Source organism: Bactrocera dorsalis, chromosome 2 (genome assembly GCF_023373825.1).
Source record: "Bactrocera dorsalis isolate Fly_Bdor chromosome 2, ASM2337382v1, whole genome shotgun sequence".
NCBI lineage: Eukaryota > Metazoa > Arthropoda > Insecta > Diptera > Tephritidae > Bactrocera > Bactrocera dorsalis.
The window spans coordinates 32,288,531-32,313,978 of record NC_064304.1 but is presented as its reverse complement, the minus strand read 5'-3'; the positions used below and the strand labels follow the sequence as shown (position 1 = coordinate 32,313,978).

At 33.5% G+C, this 25,448-nt stretch overlaps 2 protein-coding genes across 6 annotated transcripts; one reads left to right on the top strand and one right to left on the bottom strand.

The window, feature by feature from the left end:
- Positions 1-104: 104 nt before the first annotated feature.
- LOC105231834 (LIM and SH3 domain protein Lasp) lies at positions 105-22,908 on the bottom strand. Of its 4 annotated transcripts, none has more exons than XM_049449688.1 (5): positions 22,801-22,908; positions 4,884-5,236; positions 1,429-1,581; positions 764-1,364; positions 105-706 (listed from the first exon to the last, which is right to left on the bottom strand). In XM_049449688.1, exons 3-5 carry the CDS (start codon positions 1,560-1,562, stop codon positions 356-358), a joined length of 1,086 nt encoding a protein of 361 aa, XP_049305645.1. In that variant the 5' UTR covers positions 1,563-1,581; positions 4,884-5,236; positions 22,801-22,908; the 3' UTR covers positions 105-355. The 4 variants fall into 4 exon arrangements, with proteins under 4 accessions (XP_049305645.1, XP_049305644.1, XP_019847866.1 ...); XM_049449687.1 differs by lacking the exons at positions 4,884-5,236; positions 22,801-22,908 and adding exons at positions 1,966-2,101; positions 2,197-2,510; XM_019992307.3 differs by lacking the exon at positions 22,801-22,908 and having other exon boundaries at positions 4,884-5,688.
- LOC105231836 (mitochondrial coenzyme A transporter SLC25A42) lies at positions 2,894-21,103 on the top strand. 2 transcript variants are annotated; one of them, XM_011213316.4, is made up of 9 exons: positions 2,917-3,150; positions 3,246-3,437; positions 17,651-17,852; positions 17,929-18,046; positions 18,117-18,305; positions 18,438-18,557; positions 18,621-18,766; positions 19,784-19,970; positions 20,053-21,103. In XM_011213316.4, exons 3-9 carry the CDS (start codon positions 17,657-17,659, stop codon positions 20,204-20,206), a joined length of 1,110 nt encoding a protein of 369 aa, XP_011211618.2. In that variant the 5' UTR covers positions 2,917-3,150; positions 3,246-3,437; positions 17,651-17,656; the 3' UTR covers positions 20,207-21,103. The 2 variants fall into 2 exon arrangements, with proteins under 2 accessions (XP_049305643.1, XP_011211618.2); XM_049449686.1 differs by having other exon boundaries at positions 2,894-3,437.
- Positions 22,909-25,448: the final 2,540 nt, after the last annotated feature.

The following is a 25,448-nucleotide window of genomic DNA, read 5'->3' as shown; positions in this document are numbered from 1 at the left end:
ACAGTTTTTATGTCTGTAACTATACATATCCCCACATTCGAATAAAAGATTCAGTTTATTTTAATTGAAATTGAAGTATTATCATCTCAAAAAAACTACAAACAGAATAAGAAGAATGGTACCAAATGTACCTGCTAAATATATTTTGCAAGCTAAACATAATATTTAATGCTTTATATAATATGTATTTATATACACCGGCTAAATTTTAGAAAAACTTCTTAAATTTTAGTATTTATATCATACAATTAGAACTTATATAACTATTTTGCTTACTTATATAAAATGCTAATAACTTACGATAGAAAATTATTACCTGCACAAAATTTGCTGTTTTACAAAGACATACATATTTTCACTGAGTCAAAGTTGAAGAGACGCTGAGATTATCTAACTGCCCATTGAATAGCACGTCACTAATCAATTTCTCGGCAATAATTCGTTGAGTTGGATTCATTACTCGCAACTTAGATGCCACATTTATGCCGATAGCGTCGTATTCATCCTCCTGTCGGTGAGTTGTAGTCGTTGCATACGAGTTACCGAACAACGGTTGCAGGTGTTCACGTGCAATTTGTATGGTTGGAACTTGCTGATGAATTTGTGCGATTTGCGCTGAACCAGCCTGATTCTGTTGTTGTTGATGTTGCTGTTGGTGCAACTGATGTTGAATATGTTGCTGGTGTTGTTCCAGAGAATTGACAGCCTAAATAACACGAAAATGTGTTTAATAATTCCTTAATGAATTGATAAAAATATATACCTGTTGTATTTCTCGCTGCGAATTTGTGTCGAGAGATGTTATTTCCAAAACTTTGACTTCAGTTGCGTGCTGCGGTTGCGTTGTGGTTGTTGCATGTTGCATGTGTTGTTCGGCACTATGTTGCTGTTGCTGTAATTCGTGTTGGTGTTGATGCTGCAGCTGATGCTGAATTTGATTTTGATGCTGCTGTTCTTCATCTTTCACAATGACACATTCACCCGCTGTTACAGTTACAGTTTTGATTTCAGTTGCTTGATTGTGGTTGATATTCTCTGATGGTGATACTGTAGTAGCTTCCACAACAGGTTCCTCTTCAAACTCCATAGAGTCGTCTACATCGAAACTTATTGCTAACGGTCTTTTAGGTTGTTTGGCATCACGCAAAGCTGCTAGACGTTTGGGATTCTGTTCGGCGATGAAAAGTAGTTTGTCATAGTACCACAATCTCGTTTCATAGTTGTTCTTTGAACTTGATTTACGAAATTCCCGTCTGAATGCAGAACGTAGTGAGTTGATTTTGCGCACAACCATCGCCCGATCTGGATTCGGTTCAACTTCCTTGAGTTTTTCTACCAAACGATCATAGGCCTTATTACGTACGCTACAGATATTATTTAAATAATTACATTAGTTGCTTATATAAAAAAATATACATTTTTATTTACCTGTGATTGCTATAATCTGGATGTTTTGGGTGCCATAAACATTCTTCCTGTTGATAAAGTTCAATGAACTCGCCGAGCCAAAGCCTTGAATATGACCTTAGATCACAATGTAAAGGACTCAAAGCTGCCGACATCGCAAACGAGTAGTATGCTCTGAAAGTGTATAACAATTTTAAATATAAAAAAGGTTTCTTACTGATTATTTAAGTGCAAAGAGTAATTGTTTAATGTTTATAGTAACATATGCATAATTTAGCAGACGATTTGTCAACAGCTCCCTCGGATAAGAAACTAGAGAAATACCTCAATTTAAGAACCACAATATGTGAGATAATAAAAACAACAACAGGTAGAGACTGATTCAGACCAATGATTTAAGACTCAGAATGTAATTGACAAAATCAAAGACATTTTATTCTTAGGGGCGACCTTAAAATACCCTGTTCAGGATATAAAAATAATAATATAAACCACCTATCAGCTCTTTAAGGATTGGTTATATTTAGTTGTTAGTGTGTCTGCGGAAATGCTCCTTACCCTCGAGCAGGTCGAGCGAACACGCTCGCGTTCGGATGTAGCTCTCTGTTTGCGCGCCGTATAAATCAGGGAGTTAGAAGCGGATCCCAACAAATATTCGCAATTGCGTCCGAATATTTAATATTATATTAATATTCTAAAACCAAATTTCATTATAGGTTACTATTACTGAAGTTTTCAAACTGTAATGAAAGTTTCTCAATTTAATAGTCACTTTGGCACCCAGATTACCTTTTTCGTTTTATTGCTCTTTCCTTTTTGACACACTTTTCACTCAGTGATTTTATACTTTCAATTAAGGTAAGTAATAAATTCAACCGTACACTTTTAAATATAAAACAACGTATTAAATGTTTTCAGTTTTTGTTTACAACATATGCAGTAGCTTTTGGACGCCACTCTTGTTTTTTACACGACTTGAAAAGTTGTTGCTGAATTTTTGTCCTGGTTGGTGATCGACTCGAACGTCCAACATACACAACGAACATTACCTGCGAACAACCATTTTGATAGTTACGAATTAGAGAAACTAATGCCCGGAACACATAGAGCGCGACAGACTGCAAGCAACATCTGTCAAATATTAAAATACACACGTTCTTAAGGACGCAGTTATGTAGCTGTGCAGCTGCCTCAGTAACTCCGTCCATAAGAACATGTGTATTTTAATATTTGACAGCTGTCGCTTGCAGTCTGTTGCGCTCTATGTGTTCAGAGCGTTAGTTTCTCTGTATGAACATAATTCGTAGCCTGTAACTGCTTTCTCACTCGCACAACTGATATGGATGAAATTAGGCATATGCTAGAAAAATACAGATGGTGCTCTGTAAATAGAAGACTGGACAAGGCAAATTTACTGATAAAACTGAGAAAGCAAAATAGAAAAAATGTTGGAGACAAAACAAAAACAAATGTGAAATGTCAGAACATAGGAATTGTTCAGGAGTTTCGTAATTTTTTTTTATTAAAAGCGAATTGTACGTCGCTTATAATTTTAGTTCAGTGGCGCTAAGTGTTGTGTACGAATATACAATTTTTCCATTGCAGTAAATTGCTGAAAAACGAATAATTAAGCAATACTAAGCAAATTTACAAATATCATCTGCTAAGACGTGAAGTGAAAAATCTAGAAGGCGATAAGAATTATTCAAACTTATTTAGAAATATACACTTTAATTCAACACAGTGCGTAGTTTTCGTTAAAATAATAAGTGTTGTAAATAACAAGAGTTAAATAAATTTCAAATAAAACATTTTATCTGTTTTAAACTCACTTATAGTAGGCTGAAGTGCGAATAAGTAACAAATCGATGTGTGTAGTGTTAACCGCAGTTGGTGCTGAGAATTTTGGCAATAGCCGTGGAATACTAGGAGCCAGCGTGCTCTGTTCGAACCCCCACCTCGCACAGAAAGCATCGCCCAAGTTCCTCTAAAATCTAACAAAAGACTGCAACACAATTGGATGAAGAGTGGTAAGTGTTGATTGCTGTATATTTTCCAACTGAAATATTGCCTCAATATTGTTCCAACCGAACTGCAATTTTCCGAAAATGACATTCTTATTATATAATTAGCTCTTGGGGAAAAATAAAGAGAACATACGCATACTCATACATATTTGCATACGTACAACATCCAATGTATCAAGTTTTGTTTTTTAATTAAGACGAAAATTATGAATACAAAAGTTAAAGAATTGTGATAATTAAAAGTAGCGATAAAACAAAGGTTAGTGATCTAAACACTATAAATAATTTAAATCAGTGGTGATAACAGATAAATAACTAGATATAAATGTATGTATGTATATACAGTATGAAGGTTGATTTGAAAAAAATTCACATTTGTGCTTATCATATGGATGTATGGGTATGTATGTATGTACGTACTTCTGTATATATGTGCATACATATGTATGTATACACTAAGGGCAACGCAAGGGTGCTTAGTGCGTAGAAAAGAAGACGGCTTTTTATGATGTTTTTTATTGAAACAGTAAAAATCTATTTTAAAAACACCAAGTGGTATATTGTAGTATGACATTTGAGGTCTACTCAACTCGCTGCTGGATCACTGAAATCTAAATATTAAAATAATATCGTAAGATAATCGCTTTGCCCAGTTAACTCCAAGAGAGTTTTTCGAAATACCGATTTTTCAATTTGTTTGCTTGCAAAAAATTCGGTTAATTTGTTATTGTAAAACGAAAACTATTAACAATTTTGAGAAAAAAACGCTCCAGAGTTAACTCGTAAATTATATAGAAAAAGTGTTAAACATTTCAAAACAATATTTAGTAGTTTTAAAGTTATGAGAGCCACCGACTTTGAAAACGCCAAATGTGGAAAAAACTCTTTAAAGTTTGGAAATCTTATGTAAAACGTTCATAATCTAAAAGTTATCTATAAAAAATTTAGTTGCAGTTTTAAAAATATCAAAACATTATCTATTGCAATTAAACATGAGAAAGTGAGCTCCTGTTTTTCTTTCTATTTAAATTTGAAATAATATCAATTGTATCGTTGTTGATGCGTAAAAGCTTTATTGTCTGACACAAAAACACAAATTTATATAGGCTTTACTATTGTTTATTTCAAACATTGTTCATAATAAATTGCCATATTAATGTCACACCTAATGAAAATATGTATGCACCTGTCAATGTGTCAATAACAATTCCATAAACACTAATCGGCATCAATATACATACATACGTATGTAAATAACAAACCACATACTTACATATGCTTATATGTACATATACATATATTATACATTATTAATAAATAAAATAAACAATTATATGCATACACAAACATAAATACTTGTACTTGTTTGAACACCTTACAGATACGATTGCAATATTTTTGCTTATTTGTTCCTTAATGAAATGTTGTTTTTATTACTTGTTTACTTACTAAGTCTCTATCAGTTTCGTTATTTACCGGGTTAAGTTCAAAGTCCGCATGCCCACATAGCTCTTCATACAAAGCGCGATACTGTACGAGCCTCCTTCCACGTTTTCTTTTCTCATGCTTTGGTATGGAGCATATTTATACTTATATAGGAATGTACACATAGGTGTGTGTCTAAATAAATTTATGTATAATTCTCATATACCGACTCATATTTATTTAGTATGTGTTTTATATATGTACATATACAATTTGTATATGCGTAAGCATGTATTTATTATATGTATAGTATGTGCGTATGCCCCCTTGAGTCGCTCGCTTTGCGGTCTATTAGCATCTCGAATTGTAGTGCAAATCTATAAATAAGTTCAACAAACAGAAACGACATTAGTGCGACAATTTATTGAAGGTGGTATTAAGAGTTTTTTAATGTTCTTAAATTAAACTAAAAGTGGAAAAAATGCTAATACAAAATTAAACTACTAAATACATGCATACATATGTATATAGAAATAAATTCAAATAACTTGTTTTAAGTATTACAAAATAAATTTAATGAAAAAGTCATCATGGGAAAAAGTACTCCAACTTAGAAACAAAGTTGTGATTTGAAGACACTTACTACCCGAAGTTTAACAAGTCTGATAAAACATTGTTTTCAAAAGTTATTATGTCAAATAAAATTAACTAATTTCTTATAAATAAAATTTAATAACTTTTTCCACAATAATTGCTTACATTTTCTAAATTATTTAATACTTTTTGTCTTCATTTGCTAATCTAATAAAATTAAATTAATTTTTCTACCCTGAATAGGATATATTAAGTTTGAGTTATAAAAATTATATGTACATACATATGTACATACATAAATATATCTAAATGATCAACGTGGCGAGCTGAGTCGATTGAGCCATGTCCTCCTGTTTGTCTGACGAGAAATACGAGACTAGCCTTAAGTTTTAAAGATATCGATATGATATTTACTCTTTTTTTCTGCCCAAAAAGCTGCTTATTTGTAGCACCGCCGATATCGGACCATTATATCGTATACATACATACATACATATGTAGTTGCCATAAAAAATAAACGATAGTAATCAAGTCCTTATAAGGAAAACTCTTTCGTTTGACGAGATATCTTCACGAAATTTGGCATGGATTATTATCTAAGGCAATAATGCAATCTCCGAAGAAATTGTTCAGATGGAATAACATTTAGCTTTGTCCGTCTTTCTATATATGAAATTTTGCAATTATTTTCTCCCCAAGCAGTTCAATTTTCGGATATCCTTCAATATCTGACCACTGTAGCATATATGTACATACATATCTGCCATACAAACTGAATAAATTATTCGGATCGGACCACTATACCAAATACAGTGAACTTCCGCATTACGGACCGCCCTCATAGCCGGACATCACCCATATCTAAACAAATTTTATGAACACAACGTTTTTATTATTATTTTCAAACAAAAGCAATTCCTATAACCGAATATGAGTTCCTTCTAAAGACCGGACACGGACACTATTTTGGTAATATTCTCTGATATACGGACAGGATTTCATAAAATTTATCCCGCTTTTTTTTATTCTTGAAACTTTTTGTTTGTTTGAGGCAGTTTTTTAAAGAACAATCCGTAAAATGATCAGAGCAAACAAATTGTTTTGAGCTGGTGCCAATCTAGTTCGCGATGGCTTAGCAGAAGCTAATGGGATAACTGTGGTTCCTTCACTCCTGCCTGACATTAGCTTGTCTTTACTAGTTCAATTGAAATTGAGTTGCAGCTTCTGACTCTAAGTCTATTATTACACGAGGCGACAAAAGTTGCTAATTCTCGGGCGATTCTCTTTTGCTGTCGCCCATTACCTTCACACGAGCAACTTGTGTTGCGCAACTCTGTTTGTGTTTTTTTCTCATTCTTTCACTTTACTTTAACCCATTGTCTACTCTTTACTTTAACCCATTGTCGTTTCTTTTTCCTTATGGGTATTTGGGCCACTCTATCACATATATTAATCCGTTCTGACAATTAAGAAATACATTTTATTTATAATTCAAAATTAAAACAAAGATTATATGGCAGACTTTCACATACATATGTCACCCTTTTCACTATCGTCTGAATCAATTTGTATGGCTTTCTCCATACATTTCACAATATCTTTAATTAATTCGATTTTTTCGTCATACTCCATTTTCTAAAATATTTATATTATATTATGTATATCTGTATACATATTTGCAAATTACTTGCCAAAAGATGAAATTAAATTTTTTAAATATATTCAAAATATTAATTTCAAAAAAATATACTCAAATGCAACTATGTACTACGAAAGAAAGAACACGAATGCCGAAAAACGTCGCAGCGAACTGCTACGAATGAGAACACAAAGCGAGTTGCTGAACACTGGAAACTCGGCGCGATTCTCCTCTCCTCGTCGCCCCCTCGCCTATAAACCAAGAGTTGCCGAGACAAAAGTTGCTGCGTGTAATAAGCCACTAAGAAAACATTTTAAAAACACGTTTTTGCGACGCTCCCTTAACCAGACAAAAACACTGCGACTGTTGTGCCCGGTTAGAAATTTCATATCTATGTATGTATTTATGGAACTACCTTTATAGTCAATTTTATTTTATGTGGCGTATGTAGAAATCACTGCGACAATATTGCAGGGTGTGCGTACGTATTAGTCATTTTTTCAACTAGGGGCATGCATATTCGTACATATTAGTAAGCATGTATGTATGTAGAAGTGCTCTAGTTCAGATGCGTCAAGATCTAATGATCGCCGTCCATTTGGCGTAAACCTTGAAAAATATTTAAATGTCAATTACATGTGCAAATACATATGTATGTATCTATGTACATGTACATACATGCAGTTATGCACAGAACGGTAGCAAACGTGTGCTTTATTATTCAATAAACAGCGACAACTAATTTTATAAATAGAACGCATTGCAAAATTATATACAGTACATATTTACCTGTATGTGTGTGTGTACATAAATTAATGCACTGCATGTGCATACATACATACACATATGTATGTATATTCACGAGTATTTGCCAATGAGCGTCACTGCAGCGCAATCATGGTGCGCACAATAATTTCAAATCTAATGCAATCATTTTAAATTGCAAAATATTAAAAAGAAAAAGAATGCTAATAAACGCAATATAAAATGCAGAGTGCAAGCGTTCAAAAGCTCACAAATTGATTTCTTACCTATGAAATTGTGTATATATAAATGTAAATGCACTTCAAAGTATATTTACATATGTATCTTTATACATTTGTGCTTACATATATGTAGATACATATAGTATGTTTTTGCGATTATGTATGAAGCAAAAAGTCTTTGACTGCGTCCCATAATTGTTCATTGTCTTCAATCAGCTGTTTTCTGTTACTGCCTTTTTACTTACAACACGCTTTTGTATTGTTTATCATTACATTTCTTGTTTTGAACGTACTCTCTTGATTTGCCTTTCAACTGTTTCGCATTGTTTTGTTTACTCATACAATACATACATATGTATGACCGCACATGAGGTCATAATCGCGTTTTGCGAATTGTACAAACATATATGTATGTACGTACTCAAAATATGTATTCTGATGGCGATGTGCTCATATATGTATGTATAAAAATCTATTTATAGTGCAAATTGAAATTTCGGATGGCCTCTCCCATTTATGTATGTATGTACATATGTGAAGAAATACATAATTACGGTTGTAAAAGTATATGAAACGCTGTTTTATTAAAAATGTGTAGCAAATTATTTATTGTCTATCTCGATCGTATAACATACATATGTATGTATTCACTTCCTCAAATATTATACATATGTACATGTGGGCTGAAAGTTGTTGGCCTATCACAAAACTCGGTATCCACACATAGTTGTTGTTGTTGTAGCGGCAGAATTATGCCGAGTTGACAGTCCTTGGCCGGATAAATATCCGGGTCCGTTCCGGTTACGTAGACCCAACTGTCGTGGGAACGGACATAGTTCTTTGTCCTCGTTCCATATTACCAACCTTAAGTAGAATACGAATAAAGTTTCATGATACTATATTTTCCAAAATTATTAATTGTTTATTTGTCTCTAAGTGGTGCTACCTCAGCCATTTTTATTTGCAATGGAAGGAATAGATTTTCAAAGCTTTACCCGCCCATTGAAGCTTATTCAGCTTGTGATACGAATGTTAAATTCATGAAATTTTGCTATGAAATAGGCCCCTGTCAATCATATTTGTCTGGGCCGCCAGCGTGTATTCTTGGTTATACGGACCTATTATAATTATATAGCATCTGATCAAATTTGACTCTAACTTTTTCCCCAGATTAGTGTCAATTAATATTTGTTTGTTTACGACGTGAAAAGTTTGTCGGGCAATTTTTAATATGGGACAAATTTAACAACCAGTTTGCATTATACTAATGCCGAGACTTGACTTTATGAATATGACCTCGAAACTGCCTAACAATCCATCAAATGTGGCTCACAAAATGAGCCGAAACCGAAGAAACCAAAATGCGCTGATTTCAATGCCTTGAGTTTCATCCCAACCGACTCTAATAACAAGTGTTTCGAAAATTGATATTGGCGACAATAAAGACTGTATTGTAAGTCCGGGTCAAATTTGATCAGGTATTTTAATACCGCTTTCAACGATTGCAATTTCATCATTCAAAAATTCGTTGATCTGCATCTCTAATACAAATAAATTGTTTTTAACAGCCGTTTATATTAACAGCCGTCGCTCATGGCAAGTAATGTTAAAAAACTGCTCAGTTGTGTTATTATTACTGCAATTTTCACACTAAATAGCAAAAGGTAAATGTTGAAATTTGAATTAGCATGTTAGAGTTTTTTTAATGAATAATTTGTTATTATCGTTCGAGGGTGGTAATTTTTTATAATATTATCTTTCTGTATAATATTATAGTTTCCAATAAAAACTAAAGCATGCGTAACGTTTTTCGCTGTTAACTCGACTGTAAAGTAAACTAACCAATTTTGTTTTTAAAGCAACTGATATCACAATGTAAACATGTTGATCAAATATACCTTGCTAATATATAATACATACTTATGTATGTGTGCGCACATTTAGATCAGTAAACAGGTATGACAGTGTTCTATTTCAATATTTTCGCACGTACTATCGGTAATCAAATTATATATTGTTATTCCGGCACACATAATAAAATAAAACAAATAACTTATTAACACATGTGTGAAGGCATATGCTCATGGCTGTTTGTACGTGTTTTTATGTTCATATTTGTACTTATCCATATGTAATGTCATGGAAAATTGATAGAATCAATCAACGGTAATAGCTATTCATAGCTAACCGAAAGTCATGAGGACTCAGCGCTAAACTGGAATTATCGGCAATTAAATGTCATAGTATACATATTATTACATATAAACGCAATTTTATATATGGTATACATATGTATGTACATGCATTCGATCATATGTATGTACATATGTATGTAAGGCCAGTAATTCCTTAATCGTTCATCCAACGACATTAATTAGTATTTTCACTACAAAGTAATAATATAATGTGTGTTCCCACATACTATTTTGATAATGATTATTTTTTTAGTTGTTCTGTTCATTCCATGACAGGAATCTTGTTTAACTTCGCGACCATACCTGATTAGGTGTTGACATATGTATGTATTTATCTACATATATTATACGTACATTTGCATATGTACATATGTGTGCTTTAGTTTTCCTCTGAGCTTTTATTGACATTTAAGGGGCACACCTAGCGAGACAGCCAAAAAAATAGGTGATTTTTGGAAGGCACTATATCAATTGTTTTGAAATTCTATGGATATATGTATATGCATATAGAAATACAGGTTTAATTTTAAGGATACACAGTCAAGCTTTTGAAGAATAAAAATACAAATAATTCCTTACAAGAGCTTGAATTTGTTGTTGTTGTAACCGATACCTTATCCTCGTTAGAATGGAAGAATTAGTTAAGTTGTCATCAACGTCATCCAACGGAGGGCCCAAGAAACGTGTTGTTTCGACGGGGTCGGAACAAAGGGAGAGGGGTGTCAGATAAGTGTGGTTGGTGGGGCATGCAAAGAGGTGGCCAGTGTCATGCGGAGACTCATTGCACGCAGGACATACATATATTGGATATGTCGGTGTCTATTCTGAATAAGTAGGGGTTTAACCCGCTAGAGTATCGAGAACGAAGCTGCGCAAGGGTCACTCTCGTTTCTCGCGTCAACTCGAGCTCTTCGTTTGCAATGGGTGCTGGTTTTACTCCAATTTCGCCATTCACTGAAAGGGAGTCGGTGAAGGTGTTGATGGCTCCACTGACCGCCAGTGCTTGTCGGAAGTTAGTTGCGTCCGAAGTCTGGTCGGCGTATTGTCTGATGTCGTCAACTTAATAGAGGAATGACCTGTTCATGTTCCAAGCAGGTGACTGCAAGGATGATTTCTGCGATAGAACCCCAGCAGAAACTGCTTGGAGAGGAGTTCATTATGCTCTTCAACTAGGAGCATATGGGCTTCACTATGCAGGTGTTCGATAGAAGACATCGAAAGGCATCCCATTGTAGTCCGAGTTGCAGTATTCTGACAAGTCAGGAACTTCCTCGTCTGCGTTTCTCTGCATTCAGGTGACCATATTGGTGCGGCGTAGTTAAGGACCGGTCGACCGATTGCCTTGTAAGTTGCCAACAACGGTTCTTTGCCCTCTAACCATGTATTGTCGGCTAGCGACTTGAGAATTTTGTTGCGGCTCTGTACTTTGGTAATAATCGCGGTCGCATGAGGAATAAAAGTTTCGTTCCGTTCGTTCGTTTTTTCCTTTATTCTCCGGATGTAAGTAGTTGATATATTGTCTTTCTACAAGAATTTTATTTATACTTTACTTTATCCATTTTATGCATGCGATGATTTTTCGGTAATTTGGTAATATTGTCAATAAGTCCTGTGATATTTTTGTCCATATTATTTTAAAAATTTATTATTGAATAATTTTATATTTTCTTGACTAGTTCAAATGTTTTATATAAAAAACGCCCACAATGTCGGAACAAATTCTCTTGTATTTATAGTTATTTGAAAATTTTTGGATATAAGCCAGAGATCTTTTGTTTTGGCGCACACGAAAGATTTGTATTTGGATTTTGGACTTACATATATTTTTAATATACAACTCTTTGCTCAGGTACATATGTATATATGTACATACTTATATGTACATATGTATGTATATAGACATAACACTCGTGCCGACAAGTTGGAATTGAATCTATAAGCATTTATTGTATGTACATACTTATGTATGTAGTAAAATAGATAATATAATTTTACGATTTAAAAATGTTCCAAAAATTTTAACTTTCTTTTGGTACTATGTACAACATCTGGTGTGAGAATTGAATAATTTACAATTAATTAGCAACGCCTTTCAATATTATGTTATGTGTACAGATGTTCACTTAAAGCGCTGTTAAAGTTGTGAAGTTTATTTTTAGCTGATCAAATGCACGGTTAGATAATAATTTGCATGCTTTTGCTAAAATATGGCTTTTGAATACATATGTATACATACATACATATGTATATGTATGTGCTAATATTTGTGTATGTCAGTTTGTGTAGCAAAGTAAACATTTTTCCAATCATTTTCATAAATATTGTCGAAATTGCTAAGGTTAAGATCGATTTTTTAATATGTATAATAATAACGGTAACAAAAAAAATTTATTAATTAATATTTAAATTTATTATTAAGTACATGTTTGTATGCATATGTATTAATTTTTAACTACTCTACTGTAAATGTTGTTCTCTTAGAAGGATACTAAAATAATAAAAAAATTTAATTACCTAAATTAATGGAATTAAATATTTTAATTGATACACTTATGTACATACATATGTACATTCATACATTTTTCTTCCAACAGTTAGCATTATCTTCAGCAATAAATTTACTGCTCATATCAGTTGCCTAGATTTAATTTTCAGGTTGCTAGTAACAAATTGCCTAGATGCATACATATGTACATATGTATGTGTGTTATTTGACATACAAATTTGTTTATACCTATGTACATAGGTATGCAAATAGTACATATGTATGTATGTTCATATGTATATGTATGTACCTTTCTGGGATTTACTGTGTATACCGTGCACAAAGTTTTTCTGTCTGTGTGTTCCTTGTCAAATGTTAAATACTTTGTTTATGCAAATTCAGTTTACTTAAATTTTCCATATGTACATAACATACATATATACATAAGTATATAGATACATACCTAAATAGATGGTACATATAATATACTAATTGGTTCTATTGTTTCCTCACACTAGGGTGCTGCAGCTTTATTTATTCCAGAAAAAAAATGTATGGGTATTAATCATTACTACTTTATGTGACAAATATTGTTACAAAAATATATTTTCTTTTCTTTATAAATAAAATAACTGGAAAATAAATACATATACATATGTGATACTACATACATATGTCACAAAGTATTTAAATTAATCTAGTTAAAATTTTTCCGATTAATCTCGATTTCGTAATCGATATTTTCAAATAACGGTTAATTTCAACATTAAAAAAAATTGGCGAAAAGCAGTGATTTTTCGGACGGTTACACTGAGACGAACCCTTAACGTTTTTGGTAGAAACGCTGTTTTTAGAAGCGTTAAGAAAATTTTCTCCGCAACAGCTATGTACATATGTCGATCGACTTGGTATTTTCAGACGACTATCTTAGATACATATATTTAGATAATATTATTAATTTGAAAGAATACGAATACGATTTAATCACTCAGAAGTGTAAATTTTTTTTACAAAAACTACTTTACTACTTTACTACTCGAGATTAAAACCCCCATATTTAGAATTATCACTGATTCTATCGAAAATAATTTCTAACCTTAAGTGATGGTTCACACTAGTGCTACCATGAATACGCATATCGATGGCAATGTTCTACAAAGCCGACATAAAACATAGTAAAATCTTGCGATTTTACAACTTTTCGCTTCTCTTTTGTGCTATATACTTTTTATACATATAAAAAACTCATATGTATGTCGCTGCTACTGATAATGAACACTTACCTGCATAGGCACTGTATTTATAAAAATGTGGAAAACAATTTGGACTTTTGCTTCTACTATTACTACTTACAGCCTTAAATATTTGCTGATTATTTGTAATATAAGTATTTGATATTTTACTAATATTTATTATCTTGAGCTTAGATCTCCAATCTGATTTTCGACCCACTTTTGATTTACTTTTCATTTCATCACTGAAAAAATGCTACTAGCGCCTTTTATGCTTTTTTTCATTTTATATTGAGTTGTATTCTCACAATAGAATGTATTGTTAACTTTGCTGTACGAGTATCTTCTAGTACGAAGTGATCTCAAACCAGTTTTTGTAGTTATTGTTATAGCAGTAGAAAATATTCCCGCAATACACGACAGAGTCGAGATTTGTTGTTTAATTTTTCTGGAGATATGGATATAAGCAGCTTTTCCGAAATTGTTTAAGGAACCTCTATATATTACAAACTTTTATAGGGTTGTATTTGCAACCTAATTTACTTTTTTGCTTTCACTTTTCTTTTTGAAGTACTATTTTGGTATTTATAAAGAATTTGTTTAACTGTTAATCACTGTTCAAAGGTTAAAATGGATTAGATAGGCGATTTCAGTGATAGCTTTATCAATTCAAAAGCAAACGGAGAAATCATTATCGCTATCACATAAAGGAAAGGTGCTAAGTTCATAATAAATAAATCTAAAACGGTAGATATCTATATATGCATACGTACATGCATAAATCATATAATTTTATCAAATCAGACTCAGAGTGGTCACTGCAAGCGCAACCCGCTTCGCTCTTTGCTCTCTTGAAAAGTTCCAAGAAGATCCGACGTTTTCAAGCCAGATTTTGTTTGGCGATGAGGCCCATATATGGATTGATGGGTATGTAAACAAGCCTAATGCCACATATGGTACGAAGAGCAACGTGGAGAGATTCAACAGTTGCCTTTTCATTCAGACAAAAACAAAGGTTTGGTGTGATTTGTTGTCCATATTTCTTCAAAAATGATACCGGTGAGAACCTAACCGTAAATGGCGGCCGTTATCGGGTCATGATAACCGACTATTTGATGCCGGCGCCACTTCCCACACATCGCATGGATTTATTGAGAGAATACATCGGTGAGCAGATAGTTTCATGCTTTGGGCCGGTCGATTGGCCACCAAAACCGTATGATATCACACATATACTTTTTCCTTTGGGGATATGTAAAGTCTAGAGGCTATGCGGACAATACTGCTTCGATTTAGGCCTTGGAACAAAACATCACGCATGTCATTCGCCAATTACCAGTCGAAATGCTCGAACGAGTCATCGAAAATTCGACTCAACCGATGGACCTTCTGAGACGTAGCCGCGGCAAACATTTGAAAGAGCTAATCTTTAAAAAATAAATGTCTATGAGTGTTCTTTCGAATGATAATAAATATTCCCTATTAAATTTTAAGTTTCTATGTTTTTTCTTAAAAAAAATTAGGAAACCTCGAAATAGATCACCATTTAGTAACTAGCAGCATTGTCCAAAAAAACCAGTTTCTTCTTCAATTTTTTGTTTGCATTTTCTGTTCTCTTATACTCTTAGAATTGATGTAGAAACCCACTTTACAATTGGAAGGATTCGAGAAAGGATATAATAATAAATATAAAATATAATAATAATACCGCTCGACGTTCGGAGCACTCGGAGTGCATACCTCAAACTTTAAACGCATTTTTCTCAAAACACACTTTTTTAAACTGGCCGACATGACTTGCTTAATTTTTTTTTTTAATGTTCACAAAACGCCTGGCTATCGTCCTTATATTTTTTTTATAATTTATTGACAATGTTATGACAAAATTTATGTAAACAAATTAAATAAAAAAAAAACAAACATTAATTACTTTTTTGTTTGTCAAAATTTTTTCATGATTCTAGCTGGGAAGATAACCATTCACGTACTTTTTAAGAATATATTGGGTTTTTGTGTTTCAGATGATCCAAAACGAATGAGAAACGCATCTCATTCACCCAGTCATTTCTCCGACAGATGTCATCAAAAAATTCCGAAAAAATTTGTTTATACACTCCACGATATACCTCATGATATGTGAAAAATGTTCTATTGTAGAATAAAAATTTTTATGAAAAAAATGTCAAAAAAACAAGCCAGATTATCCTACTGACCCCACGTAATTTTGACATACATACTATGTACCGACTACTACTTTCCTACGAGTATTATACTCTTCGGTAAACAAAAAGTACCTCTTATCACTGCTTCTTCTTTTTTTTTCATTTCACTTGTCATTTGTGCGTCATGGATTTAATCTTTGTGCTAATTAGCCATACGAAATCAACAAATCCTCACACACTAACGAACGCATTCTACGTTTAATCCGGCATTTATACCCTGACCTTCACAGCTGTGGAACAGTTTAAAATATTTCAAAGTGTGACAGTTTGCTTGAGGAGTTTATTTCATCGAATAATACAGATGTTAACTTTATATATTTATTATTTGATAAGAACATCTATTTCCACTAATATGATGTACTTACGAGTGCGTATTATTTGAGTGCGACGGCCAACGCACTGATCTTAAAGGGTTAGCGTGGTTTAAGAAATGATAATAACTGTATCCGGTAACACGTATTGTCTTTAAATAGATTATTCTTTTTAAACAAATGGAAACAGTGAATTTTCAAGTAAAAAATATTACTTACAAATTAAAAGCTAATGTCCCTAAGGCGATAAGGCGATTCTATAAAAAATATCTGTAATTCGTTAAGTATTCATTTCGTAAATTAAGGCAATTCGAAAAGGCAAAGTACACATTTTCAGTCCTACGAAGCTTTGACGGGAGAGAAACCATCTTCCTTGTTGATTGCAATAAGAATTATATGCTCTTATACGAGGTGTGTTCAAAAAGTATCGCGAAAGTTTTTACAAACTTCGTGCAAACTTAAATAAACTCTGTTCAGAGTATAAAAATCAAAATTAGCTTAAGTCGACTTCAACTACAAGTTTTTAATGATTGCTTTATGTTCGAATATCGACATTTGCCGAAACTTTTCGTAAAAAGAGTCGGCAATTATTTGCCGACAACTTTTGGTTAATGCACCGTGGCATACTGCATTGATTCTTCGTGAGTTTTGCGCCAAATTATAAATCAGTATCGTGCCGCAACTACCGCATTCGCCTGACTTAGCTCTGCATGACTTCTGGCTATTCGACAAACTTAATCGAGCGCTCCATGGAAACCGTTTTGAGTCAATTGAAGATATTAAATGAAATTTACCTTAACAACTGTTTCAAAGATTGATAAAAACGTTGGCACAAGTGTATTAGGCCTCAGGGGGATTTCTTTCAGGGGGTCGACATACATTTTGAAAAATAAATTAAGCATTTTGAAATTATAAACAAAGTCTTACTATTTTTTGCTCATGTATAATCCTCACAAACATTATTGATGTTTCGTCTGCAACGCAAATGAAGCTCAACAAATGACACCAAGTTCCAGCTGCTAATTAAATTGTGTACGAAATTAGTTGCTCATCTGTTTCCATTATGATTATGCCGCCTCGTGAAGTCCCAAATTGTTCATGTATTAATTGTCTATATGTATTTTCAGTTTGCAATGAGCCGTCTTCTCGAGAAGCCCAACATAGCGATGTCCATTAAGTCGTCGTCAGGTAGTCAATTGTCCTCAAGTGCTGCAGCCACCGGTAATGCCACCGCATTAAGTGTTAGCACCAGTGAAGTAGCAGTGCAAAGTATAACGGAAACGATCACAAGTCCAAACGCAGTCATCAGTTCGAGTATAAATAATAACGGTGAGAAAGAATAGCATTTTCATTAAAAATTTCTACTTTTTTAACTAAATTTTTAACTTTCTTAACACTAATGCAGGAACTCACACAATTTTCGATGAAGTCTTCATAAGTTTGGTGTCCGGTTCAGCGGCTGGAGCTTTGGCGAAAACCACTATTGCCCCTCTGGATCGCACAAAAATCAATTTTCAAATAAGGTACGTTTTGCTTTTGATTCGCAAAATTTAATTTTTCGCTCTAAATTTTTTGTTTAAATACTTTTCGCAGTAAAAACGTTCCCTACTCATTTAAAGCGGCGATCGCTTTTCTTAGGAATACCTACGAAAAAGAGGGTATTTTGGCGTTATGGCGCGGAAATTCGGCGACCATGGCGCGTATTGTGCCTTATGCAGCCATACAATTTACGGCGCACGAGCAGTGGCGAAAGATTCTGCAAGTAGATAAGGATGGTAGCGAGTAAGTTTCAAAATATATATAAGGAATAACGTGAATAACGTCGTTTTGAAACGAAAAAACTAATGTTCATTACAAAATCCTAAATTTTTACTAATTTATACTATAATACAATAATATAATTTTTTCCGCCAGCACGAAAGGCAGACGTTTTATAGCCGGTTCATTGGCGGGCATAACCTCACAGTCTCTGACTTATCCGTTAGATTTGGCACGTGCCCGAATGGCCGTAACGGACAAGTACACCGGATACAGGTATGTTAACGGCATAATAAGGCTGTTATTTAATTTTATACTGTCATTTCGGTTTACTTACAGAACACTCCGTCAAGTTTTTGTAAAAATTTGGGTCGAAGAAGGACCGCGTACACTGTATCGAGGCTATTTCGCGACCGTATTAGGCGTGATACCTTATGCCGGTGTTTCCTTCTTTACCTATGGCACACTCAAACGTGAATATTATGGTAAGTTTACTATAAACTGCTATTACTCTTTCAGTTATATCCGTGATATGCCTCTTTTCTAAAATCCCAACCACTCTACTTGAGTGATTTGAGTGAGATGCAGTCTTAAAATCAAGGAGTTTAATCAGAAAAGTAGCAATATTAAAATTATAGGAGAAAGTTTTTATAAATATACTCTGGCGGTCATTTTCATATCAAAAAGTTGTATTTTAAAATTTTGGCACAACAATATACTTATGTTGGCAAACCTATGTAAATAAACTGAGACACTAGTTCCACATAAAAAGAGAAGTACGCGAGGTAGAATCGGATCGTTTTTAAATATTAAATCACAATGGTTTCAAAATTTTACAGAATAATGACACAATTAATATTTCTTTGAATAGCCACATTTTTTTCAACCAAGCATCAGGCCTCCCGGGAAGAGAGTCTTCGAGATCGTAGCAAGGTTGAAATGGTAACACTTCTCAAACCTCTTTCACTACCTGTCAAAAACTCTGTTGTTGTTTTAGCGGTTTTATATACCCTGTTTAGGCGCAAGTTAACTCAAATAATCACCATAACCATAAGGAGGTGGCGTTAAAGCAGGGACTCATTACAAGCAGAGCATATACTATATGATATTTGGTTTGTGGGCACCAATTATGGATAAGTAGGAGTTTATCCAAAACGAAGTTGTGGTGATTTCACTCCAATAGTTTCACTGTTAAAGGCGTCCTGTGCGCATCTGAAGTTAGTTGCATCCGTGGTCTGGTCGGACTTGCGAGTTGGTTGGTTTCCCTAAAGTAACACTGTTTTGATATGTGTCCTCTATATAAACATTGATTACAAATATTGGGAGCAACAAGGAAAGTATGTCTTGTCAATTCAAACTTATAATAATCAGGCTGTCGTTAGATGGTTGTGATAGTCACCCCTAATTTGCTACCCCCAAAATAGGTCGCAACCACCAAAGTCAAACTTCGCTCTTGTTTTTATTTTAATAAACAAAAATATATATTTTTTATCCATTTGCAGAGGTGACAGGAAATGCGAAACCGAATACTCTAGTCTCGCTTGCATTTGGCGCTGTAGCCGGTGCGGCAGGTCAAACATCCAGCTACCCACTGGACATAGTGCGTCGGCGTATGCAAACAATGCGCGTCAATAAAGACACCAACAATCAATACCGCACTATATACTCGACCTTGAAGAAAATTTACAAGTGAGTACTTAACTGTAAAGCCAATAACTAGCAGACGCACTCCCAACTAAAACCTATACCGTTTACGTTTTACTAATTGCAGGGAGGAAGGTATAAAAAATGGCTTCTACAAAGGGTTGAGCATGAACTGGATCAAGGGACCGATCGCGGTTGGCATCAGCTTCTCTGCCTACGATTTAATTAAGGAGTTGCTTAGGGAATTATTCCATTTAAAGCGTGGCCGATACGATGCGTAAATGATGAAATTGTTATTGTTTATATTTTAATGATATTTATATGTATTGTTATGTTAAATTTTCTTATTTTTTACTTGGAAAAAAATACTAAACGGTATACTAAGGGACGAAAATTATTGAAAGTGAATTTAAAAAAATATAAATCAAGCATTACTGCTATATATATTACCGATAAACTGAGTAAACGAGTAAAGTTCAATTATTTTCTCAAAATATTTACAATGCGCACGTGTGAATCTATCTACAAGCATACATATATGAATGTGGGTTTGAATATAATCAGTGCAATTTGCCACCTATACCATCTATATGTAATATGATATGAATATGAATATGTAACGTTAACCGTTTTAGCTTCGAATTTGTGGCGAGCAAAGTTTTGTTCCTTTTTATATGTGTTATTATATACAATAAACAAATCTAAAATACGAGTAATTTAATGATTAAAATATATTAAGCACAATGCGACAATAAATCTTAACTGATTTTTTCATATACATACATACTATACATAATTATCTACAAGTTACATGCAATCCTTTAGCTACGGATTGTACCGTACTGCATATGTACATGTCTGGATGTAGTGTATAGTTAAGAAAAGCGTTTTCGGCTGTTTGAAATTACTTTCAAAAACTGTGTAATATAGTGTAGTGTTTTTGATTTATATAAGTACATACATACAATATATAAGATAAAAGCTAATTATGTTGTACAGATAACAACTAACATTCAATTGCTTATACATATATACTCCTTGCCGTTTAGTTGTACAACCAGAATTTACTCGTGTAAATGCATAGTAACCGGTTTGTTGAATTTCGTAGGTCTTTTGGTGGATTTTCTATTGTCGAAAATATTGAAGATATTGTAAATAAATAGAAAACTGAAATGAAAGTATCGCATTTTTTATTGTTAAGCTGTTAAATAATATTGATCGCGAAACTGTTATGATGGGTAGGTAGGACTGCCGCCACCATGGGCCATTTTGATGCACTGTAGTAGAATGCCTTGCTATTCCCTTTCATCGTTGCGCTCGAACCAATTGGTGCTCTCAGTAAACTACTTACTACATACATATATCCGTTATGTGAAAAACCATTCCAGGTTTGGTGTCTGTTTTTGACGGCCTTGCATGTGTTGCTTTTGGTGTCCTTCCGTGGTTATTCAATATAATTTCACAGGTCTTCTCTATACCTAGCACTAACGCTTTGAAAATATTGGCTGAATTTGGTAGATGAATAGAATCAGGGCTGTCAAGATCATTGAAGTATACTACTCCGCAGTCCTTCTTCTTCTTCCTCCCCTACTACCCATCTTTTACATTCACGTCTAGAGGGTATCTGATATTGACTATTGAAATCTAACCGTGGGAAGATATAGTCTAGTTTGTCTAGGTTAAGCTGGTTCAGAAGGACGCATGTTCATATTCTTTCCTGTTTCAACTTCCTACTTTGGTATCGATTTCAACCATTAAGGCAATGTTGAGTTTTTTCTGACCAAAAATCAAATTTGGCAGACCCAAAATTATCAAAATTTTGGCACAAAATTTCTTCTTAAAAAACAACAACGTCATTTTGCGAATTTTTGAGATTATTTTTACCACAGTAGGGCAATTCTTGTGAAGATTATTTTTTTTATTTTAGGTTTCATGAACATATTAGGGTGTAATCACTACAGCCGTTGGAGATCGCGCATAATTTAATTTTTTCTAACAAAAATTTTATATTTTGTAAGATATGTATAAACTTTATCTTACTTATCACGATAAAAAGAATTTTTGAAAGACAAATTTGTATATACATATGTATGTACATACATTAACTTCCGTTCCGTTGCTGTTCCGCTTATCAGCCGCTTAATGATGACCTACATGATCCTGTATATTATTTACTATTATGTCAGCAATAAAATCCATTTTTTGGATTTTGGCATTGTTTATTAACAACTAGAGGACCCGTCCACGCTTCACTGTGGCTGATACATAGATAATTAGATAATACTACTACCATCTATATGATTTCTATTAGTTGGATTATAATTATTAGTTAATGAGATATAATATTTTGTGAAGAAACTTGTGTTAGTTTATAAAAAAATGGATCATAGAGCATTTCGTGTGTTAATAAAGCATTTGGCTTTTTGGGGAAAATACCGTTGAATTTGGCTCAGGGAAATCCACCGTTGAAAAGATATTTGATAACCTGGAAACAGTTGAAATGAGCAAAGTAGGTGTCTCGCAAGTTCATAATCAAAGAAAAACAACGAATAACTGATTCTGAGAAGTGTTTAAGTGCTCTCTAATCGGAATAAAGCCGAAATTTTTCATCAGTGATAGAAACATAACTCCATCCTTTCCCACTGGAGTCCAATCGACAGCCAATATAGTGGACTGCACATGATGAACAGGGGTGGAAAAAGGAAAAAGGCGGCGGGAAAGGTTATGTATGACATCAGTCTTTTGGGATGCACGTGGTATAATACATACTCAACGACTGATTACTGAGCCATAGAGCCATATGAATATAATTTTTGTATTTATCAGTTGTATTCAATTTTGACATAAAGAGATAAAAGGTATCCTATGTCCTTACCCTGGTTCTAAGCTACCTCTCCACCAATTTTCAGCCAAATCGGTTCAGCCGTTCTTGAGTTATAAATGGTGTAACTAACATCAACTTTCTTTTATATATATAGATTTTTTTTTTACTCAAATAAGAGAGAGTGGCCACACTGCATATTTAATTCACAATAGAACACATGAGAAATGGTTTCGAATTGCGTAGTGTTTATGGATTGTTGTACTAACTTTCTATTTTATCTATAGTAACGGTTGATTTATCTATTAATAGAATTCAAGATGGCGTTTTATGGGAAGTAGTAGAGAAACTCTGGAACGAGGATCTGTTAAAAAATTTAATATATAAAGTTTAGTCCGGTCAATTCGTTTAATAATTTTGAGATCTGAAAATTCTGTAAAAACAAACTTTTTTCAAAATTTTATCAAGTTAACTTAAGTGATCGCTTGTACGGATTGGCGGTAAACGAACGGATGTGAAGATCGTCATCCGGTAATCAATTATTATTGTCGTAATAATTACTTTGACAACCCTATATTAGTCCCGATATCCTTGGGATGTTAGATGAATAATTATATTGCACTCTTGTGCAACATGTTGTGAGAATATAATTTTTCAATTGATAGATTAATGGTACTCTGTACAATTAGTTGTAGTGTCGAAGTGCTTGTGTGAGTCAGTTCAACTAAAATTTGACAATTGTTTTTTTCTTTCACTTTCTTTTTCTTGTTCTCCCACTTGAAATTTTAACTGTGGCTTTACAGCAACATTTTCAAGTAAACTACATATGTACATATGTGCGATTTTTTTAAAAGGTGCATTTTTTTGTATGCAATTTTCTGTTAAATTCCTCGAATAAAAATGGAATCATGTTTTTTTACATGTCCGCCATTTAGCGCAAAATTGATATACATACGAGTGAAGCTTAGAACACACATACGTACATTACTAGCAACTTTCGGCTTCCGTTTTTTAATTCCGATAGCACAAGTTGCCAGAATCATCATCACTTGTTGTAAGAGATTGTCAAAGTAGCCATCACTCCTCTCATAGAATCACCGTCACCTAGCGAAAGTGATTCTAAAGATTGGCAGAGTGGCCATCATTTTTAATGAAAATTTCTATATTTTTTATACTTACAAATACTTGCTCAATAATTGCTAGAAGATTCCTTATTTTTTGCTCTCAGATATATGTAATTGTCAAAGTTAGTCCATTTTTAAACGCTCTAGACTGGCTTAAGGAGTTATAACGGGTGATTTTTTTGAGGTTAGGATTTTCATGCATTAGTATTTGACAGATCACGTGGGATTTCAGACATGGTGTCAAAGAGAAAGATGCTCAGTATGCTTTGACATTTCATCATGAATAGACTTACTAACGAGCAACGCTTGCAAATCATTGAATTTTATTACCAAAATCAGTGTTCGGTTCGAAATGTGTTTATCGACAAATTTTGTTCAGCGATGAGGCTCATTTCTGGTTGAATGGCTACGTAAATAAGCAAAATTGCCGCATTTGGGGTGAAGAGCAACCAGAAGCCGTTCAAGAACTGCCCATGCATCCCGAAAAATGCACTGTTTGGTGTGGTTTGTACGCTGGTGGAATCATTGGACCGTATTTTTTCAAAGATGCTGTTGGACGCAACGTTACGGTGAATGGCGATCGCTATCGTTCGATGCTAACAAACTTTTTGTTGCCAAAAATGGAAGAACTGAACTTGGTTGACATGTGGTTTCAACAAGATGGCGCTACATGCCACACAGCTCGCGATTCTATGGCCATTTTGAGGGAAAACTTCGGACAACAATTCATCTCAAGAAATGGACCCGTAAGTTGGCCACCAAGATCATGCGATTTAACGCCTTTAGACTATTTTTTGTGGGGCTACGTCAAGTCTAAAGTCTACAGAAATAAGCCAGCAACTATTCCAGCTTTGGAAGACAACATTTCCGAAGAAATTCGGGCTATTCCGGCCGAAATGCTCGAAAAAGTTGCCCAAAATTGGACTTTCCGAATGGACCACCTAAGACGCAGCCGCGGTCAACATTTAAATGAAATTATCTTCAAAAAGTAAATGTCATGAACCAATCTAACGTTTCAAATAAAGAACCGATGAGATTTTGCAAATTTTATGCGTTTTTTTTTTTAAAAAAAGTTATCAAGCTCTTAAAAAATCACCCTTTACATAGTTAAAAGCACGAAAAAAACGATTTTTAAAGAATTTTTTCTGAGAAAACTTTTAAATTTATATCTTTTAACTGTATTTTAAGACTTAATATTCGTAAAAATATTTATTTGGAAAGGAACTACAGCTGATCTTCTGGAGCTCCTCTCAAAATAGACGTTTTGCGGCGACCACTATATATCTGAACTGGTTCTTCTGAAATAAAAAAAAAAACAAAAAGGATTTCGTTAAAAATATAAAAAATAATAATACTTTGACGAAATCTGTTTGGTTTTTTAATTTCATAGAATCCAGTTCAGAGATATAGTGGTCACTACAAAACGACTAAAAATTAATCAAAGGAATAAGCAAAATAAAATTATTTGATAAAATTTCGATCTTAAATTGCTTATAAAAAAATATTTATTAGTGCGAGAATGTTTGGATTTATTACTAAAAATATATTTAAGAAGCTCGTGTTAAAGATTGAGATTGT

Excerpts from the sequence above, each read along its gene's own strand:
- LOC105231836 (XM_049449686.1), top strand. The coding sequence starts at position 17,657 with ATGAGCCGTCTTCTCGAGAAGCCCAACATAGCGATGTCCATTAAGTCG. Across the intron at positions 18,306-18,437 it reads GTAGATAAGGATGGTAGCGA|CACGAAAGGCAGACGTTTTA; the intron begins GTAAGTTTCAAA and ends TTTTTCCGCCAG. Across the intron at positions 18,558-18,620 it reads GACAAGTACACCGGATACAG|AACACTCCGTCAAGTTTTTG; the intron begins GTATGTTAACGG and ends GTTTACTTACAG.
- LOC105231834 (XM_049449688.1), bottom strand. The coding sequence starts at position 1,562 with ATGTCGGCAGCTTTGAGTCCTTTACATTGTGATCTAAGGTCATATTCA. Across the intron at positions 1,365-1,428 it reads CCAGATTATAGCAATCACAG|CGTACGTAATAAGGCCTATG; the intron begins GTAAATAAAAAT and ends TAATATCTGTAG. Across the intron at positions 707-763 it reads CGCAGCGAGAAATACAACAG|GCTGTCAATTCTCTGGAACA; the intron begins GTATATATTTTT and ends CGTGTTATTTAG.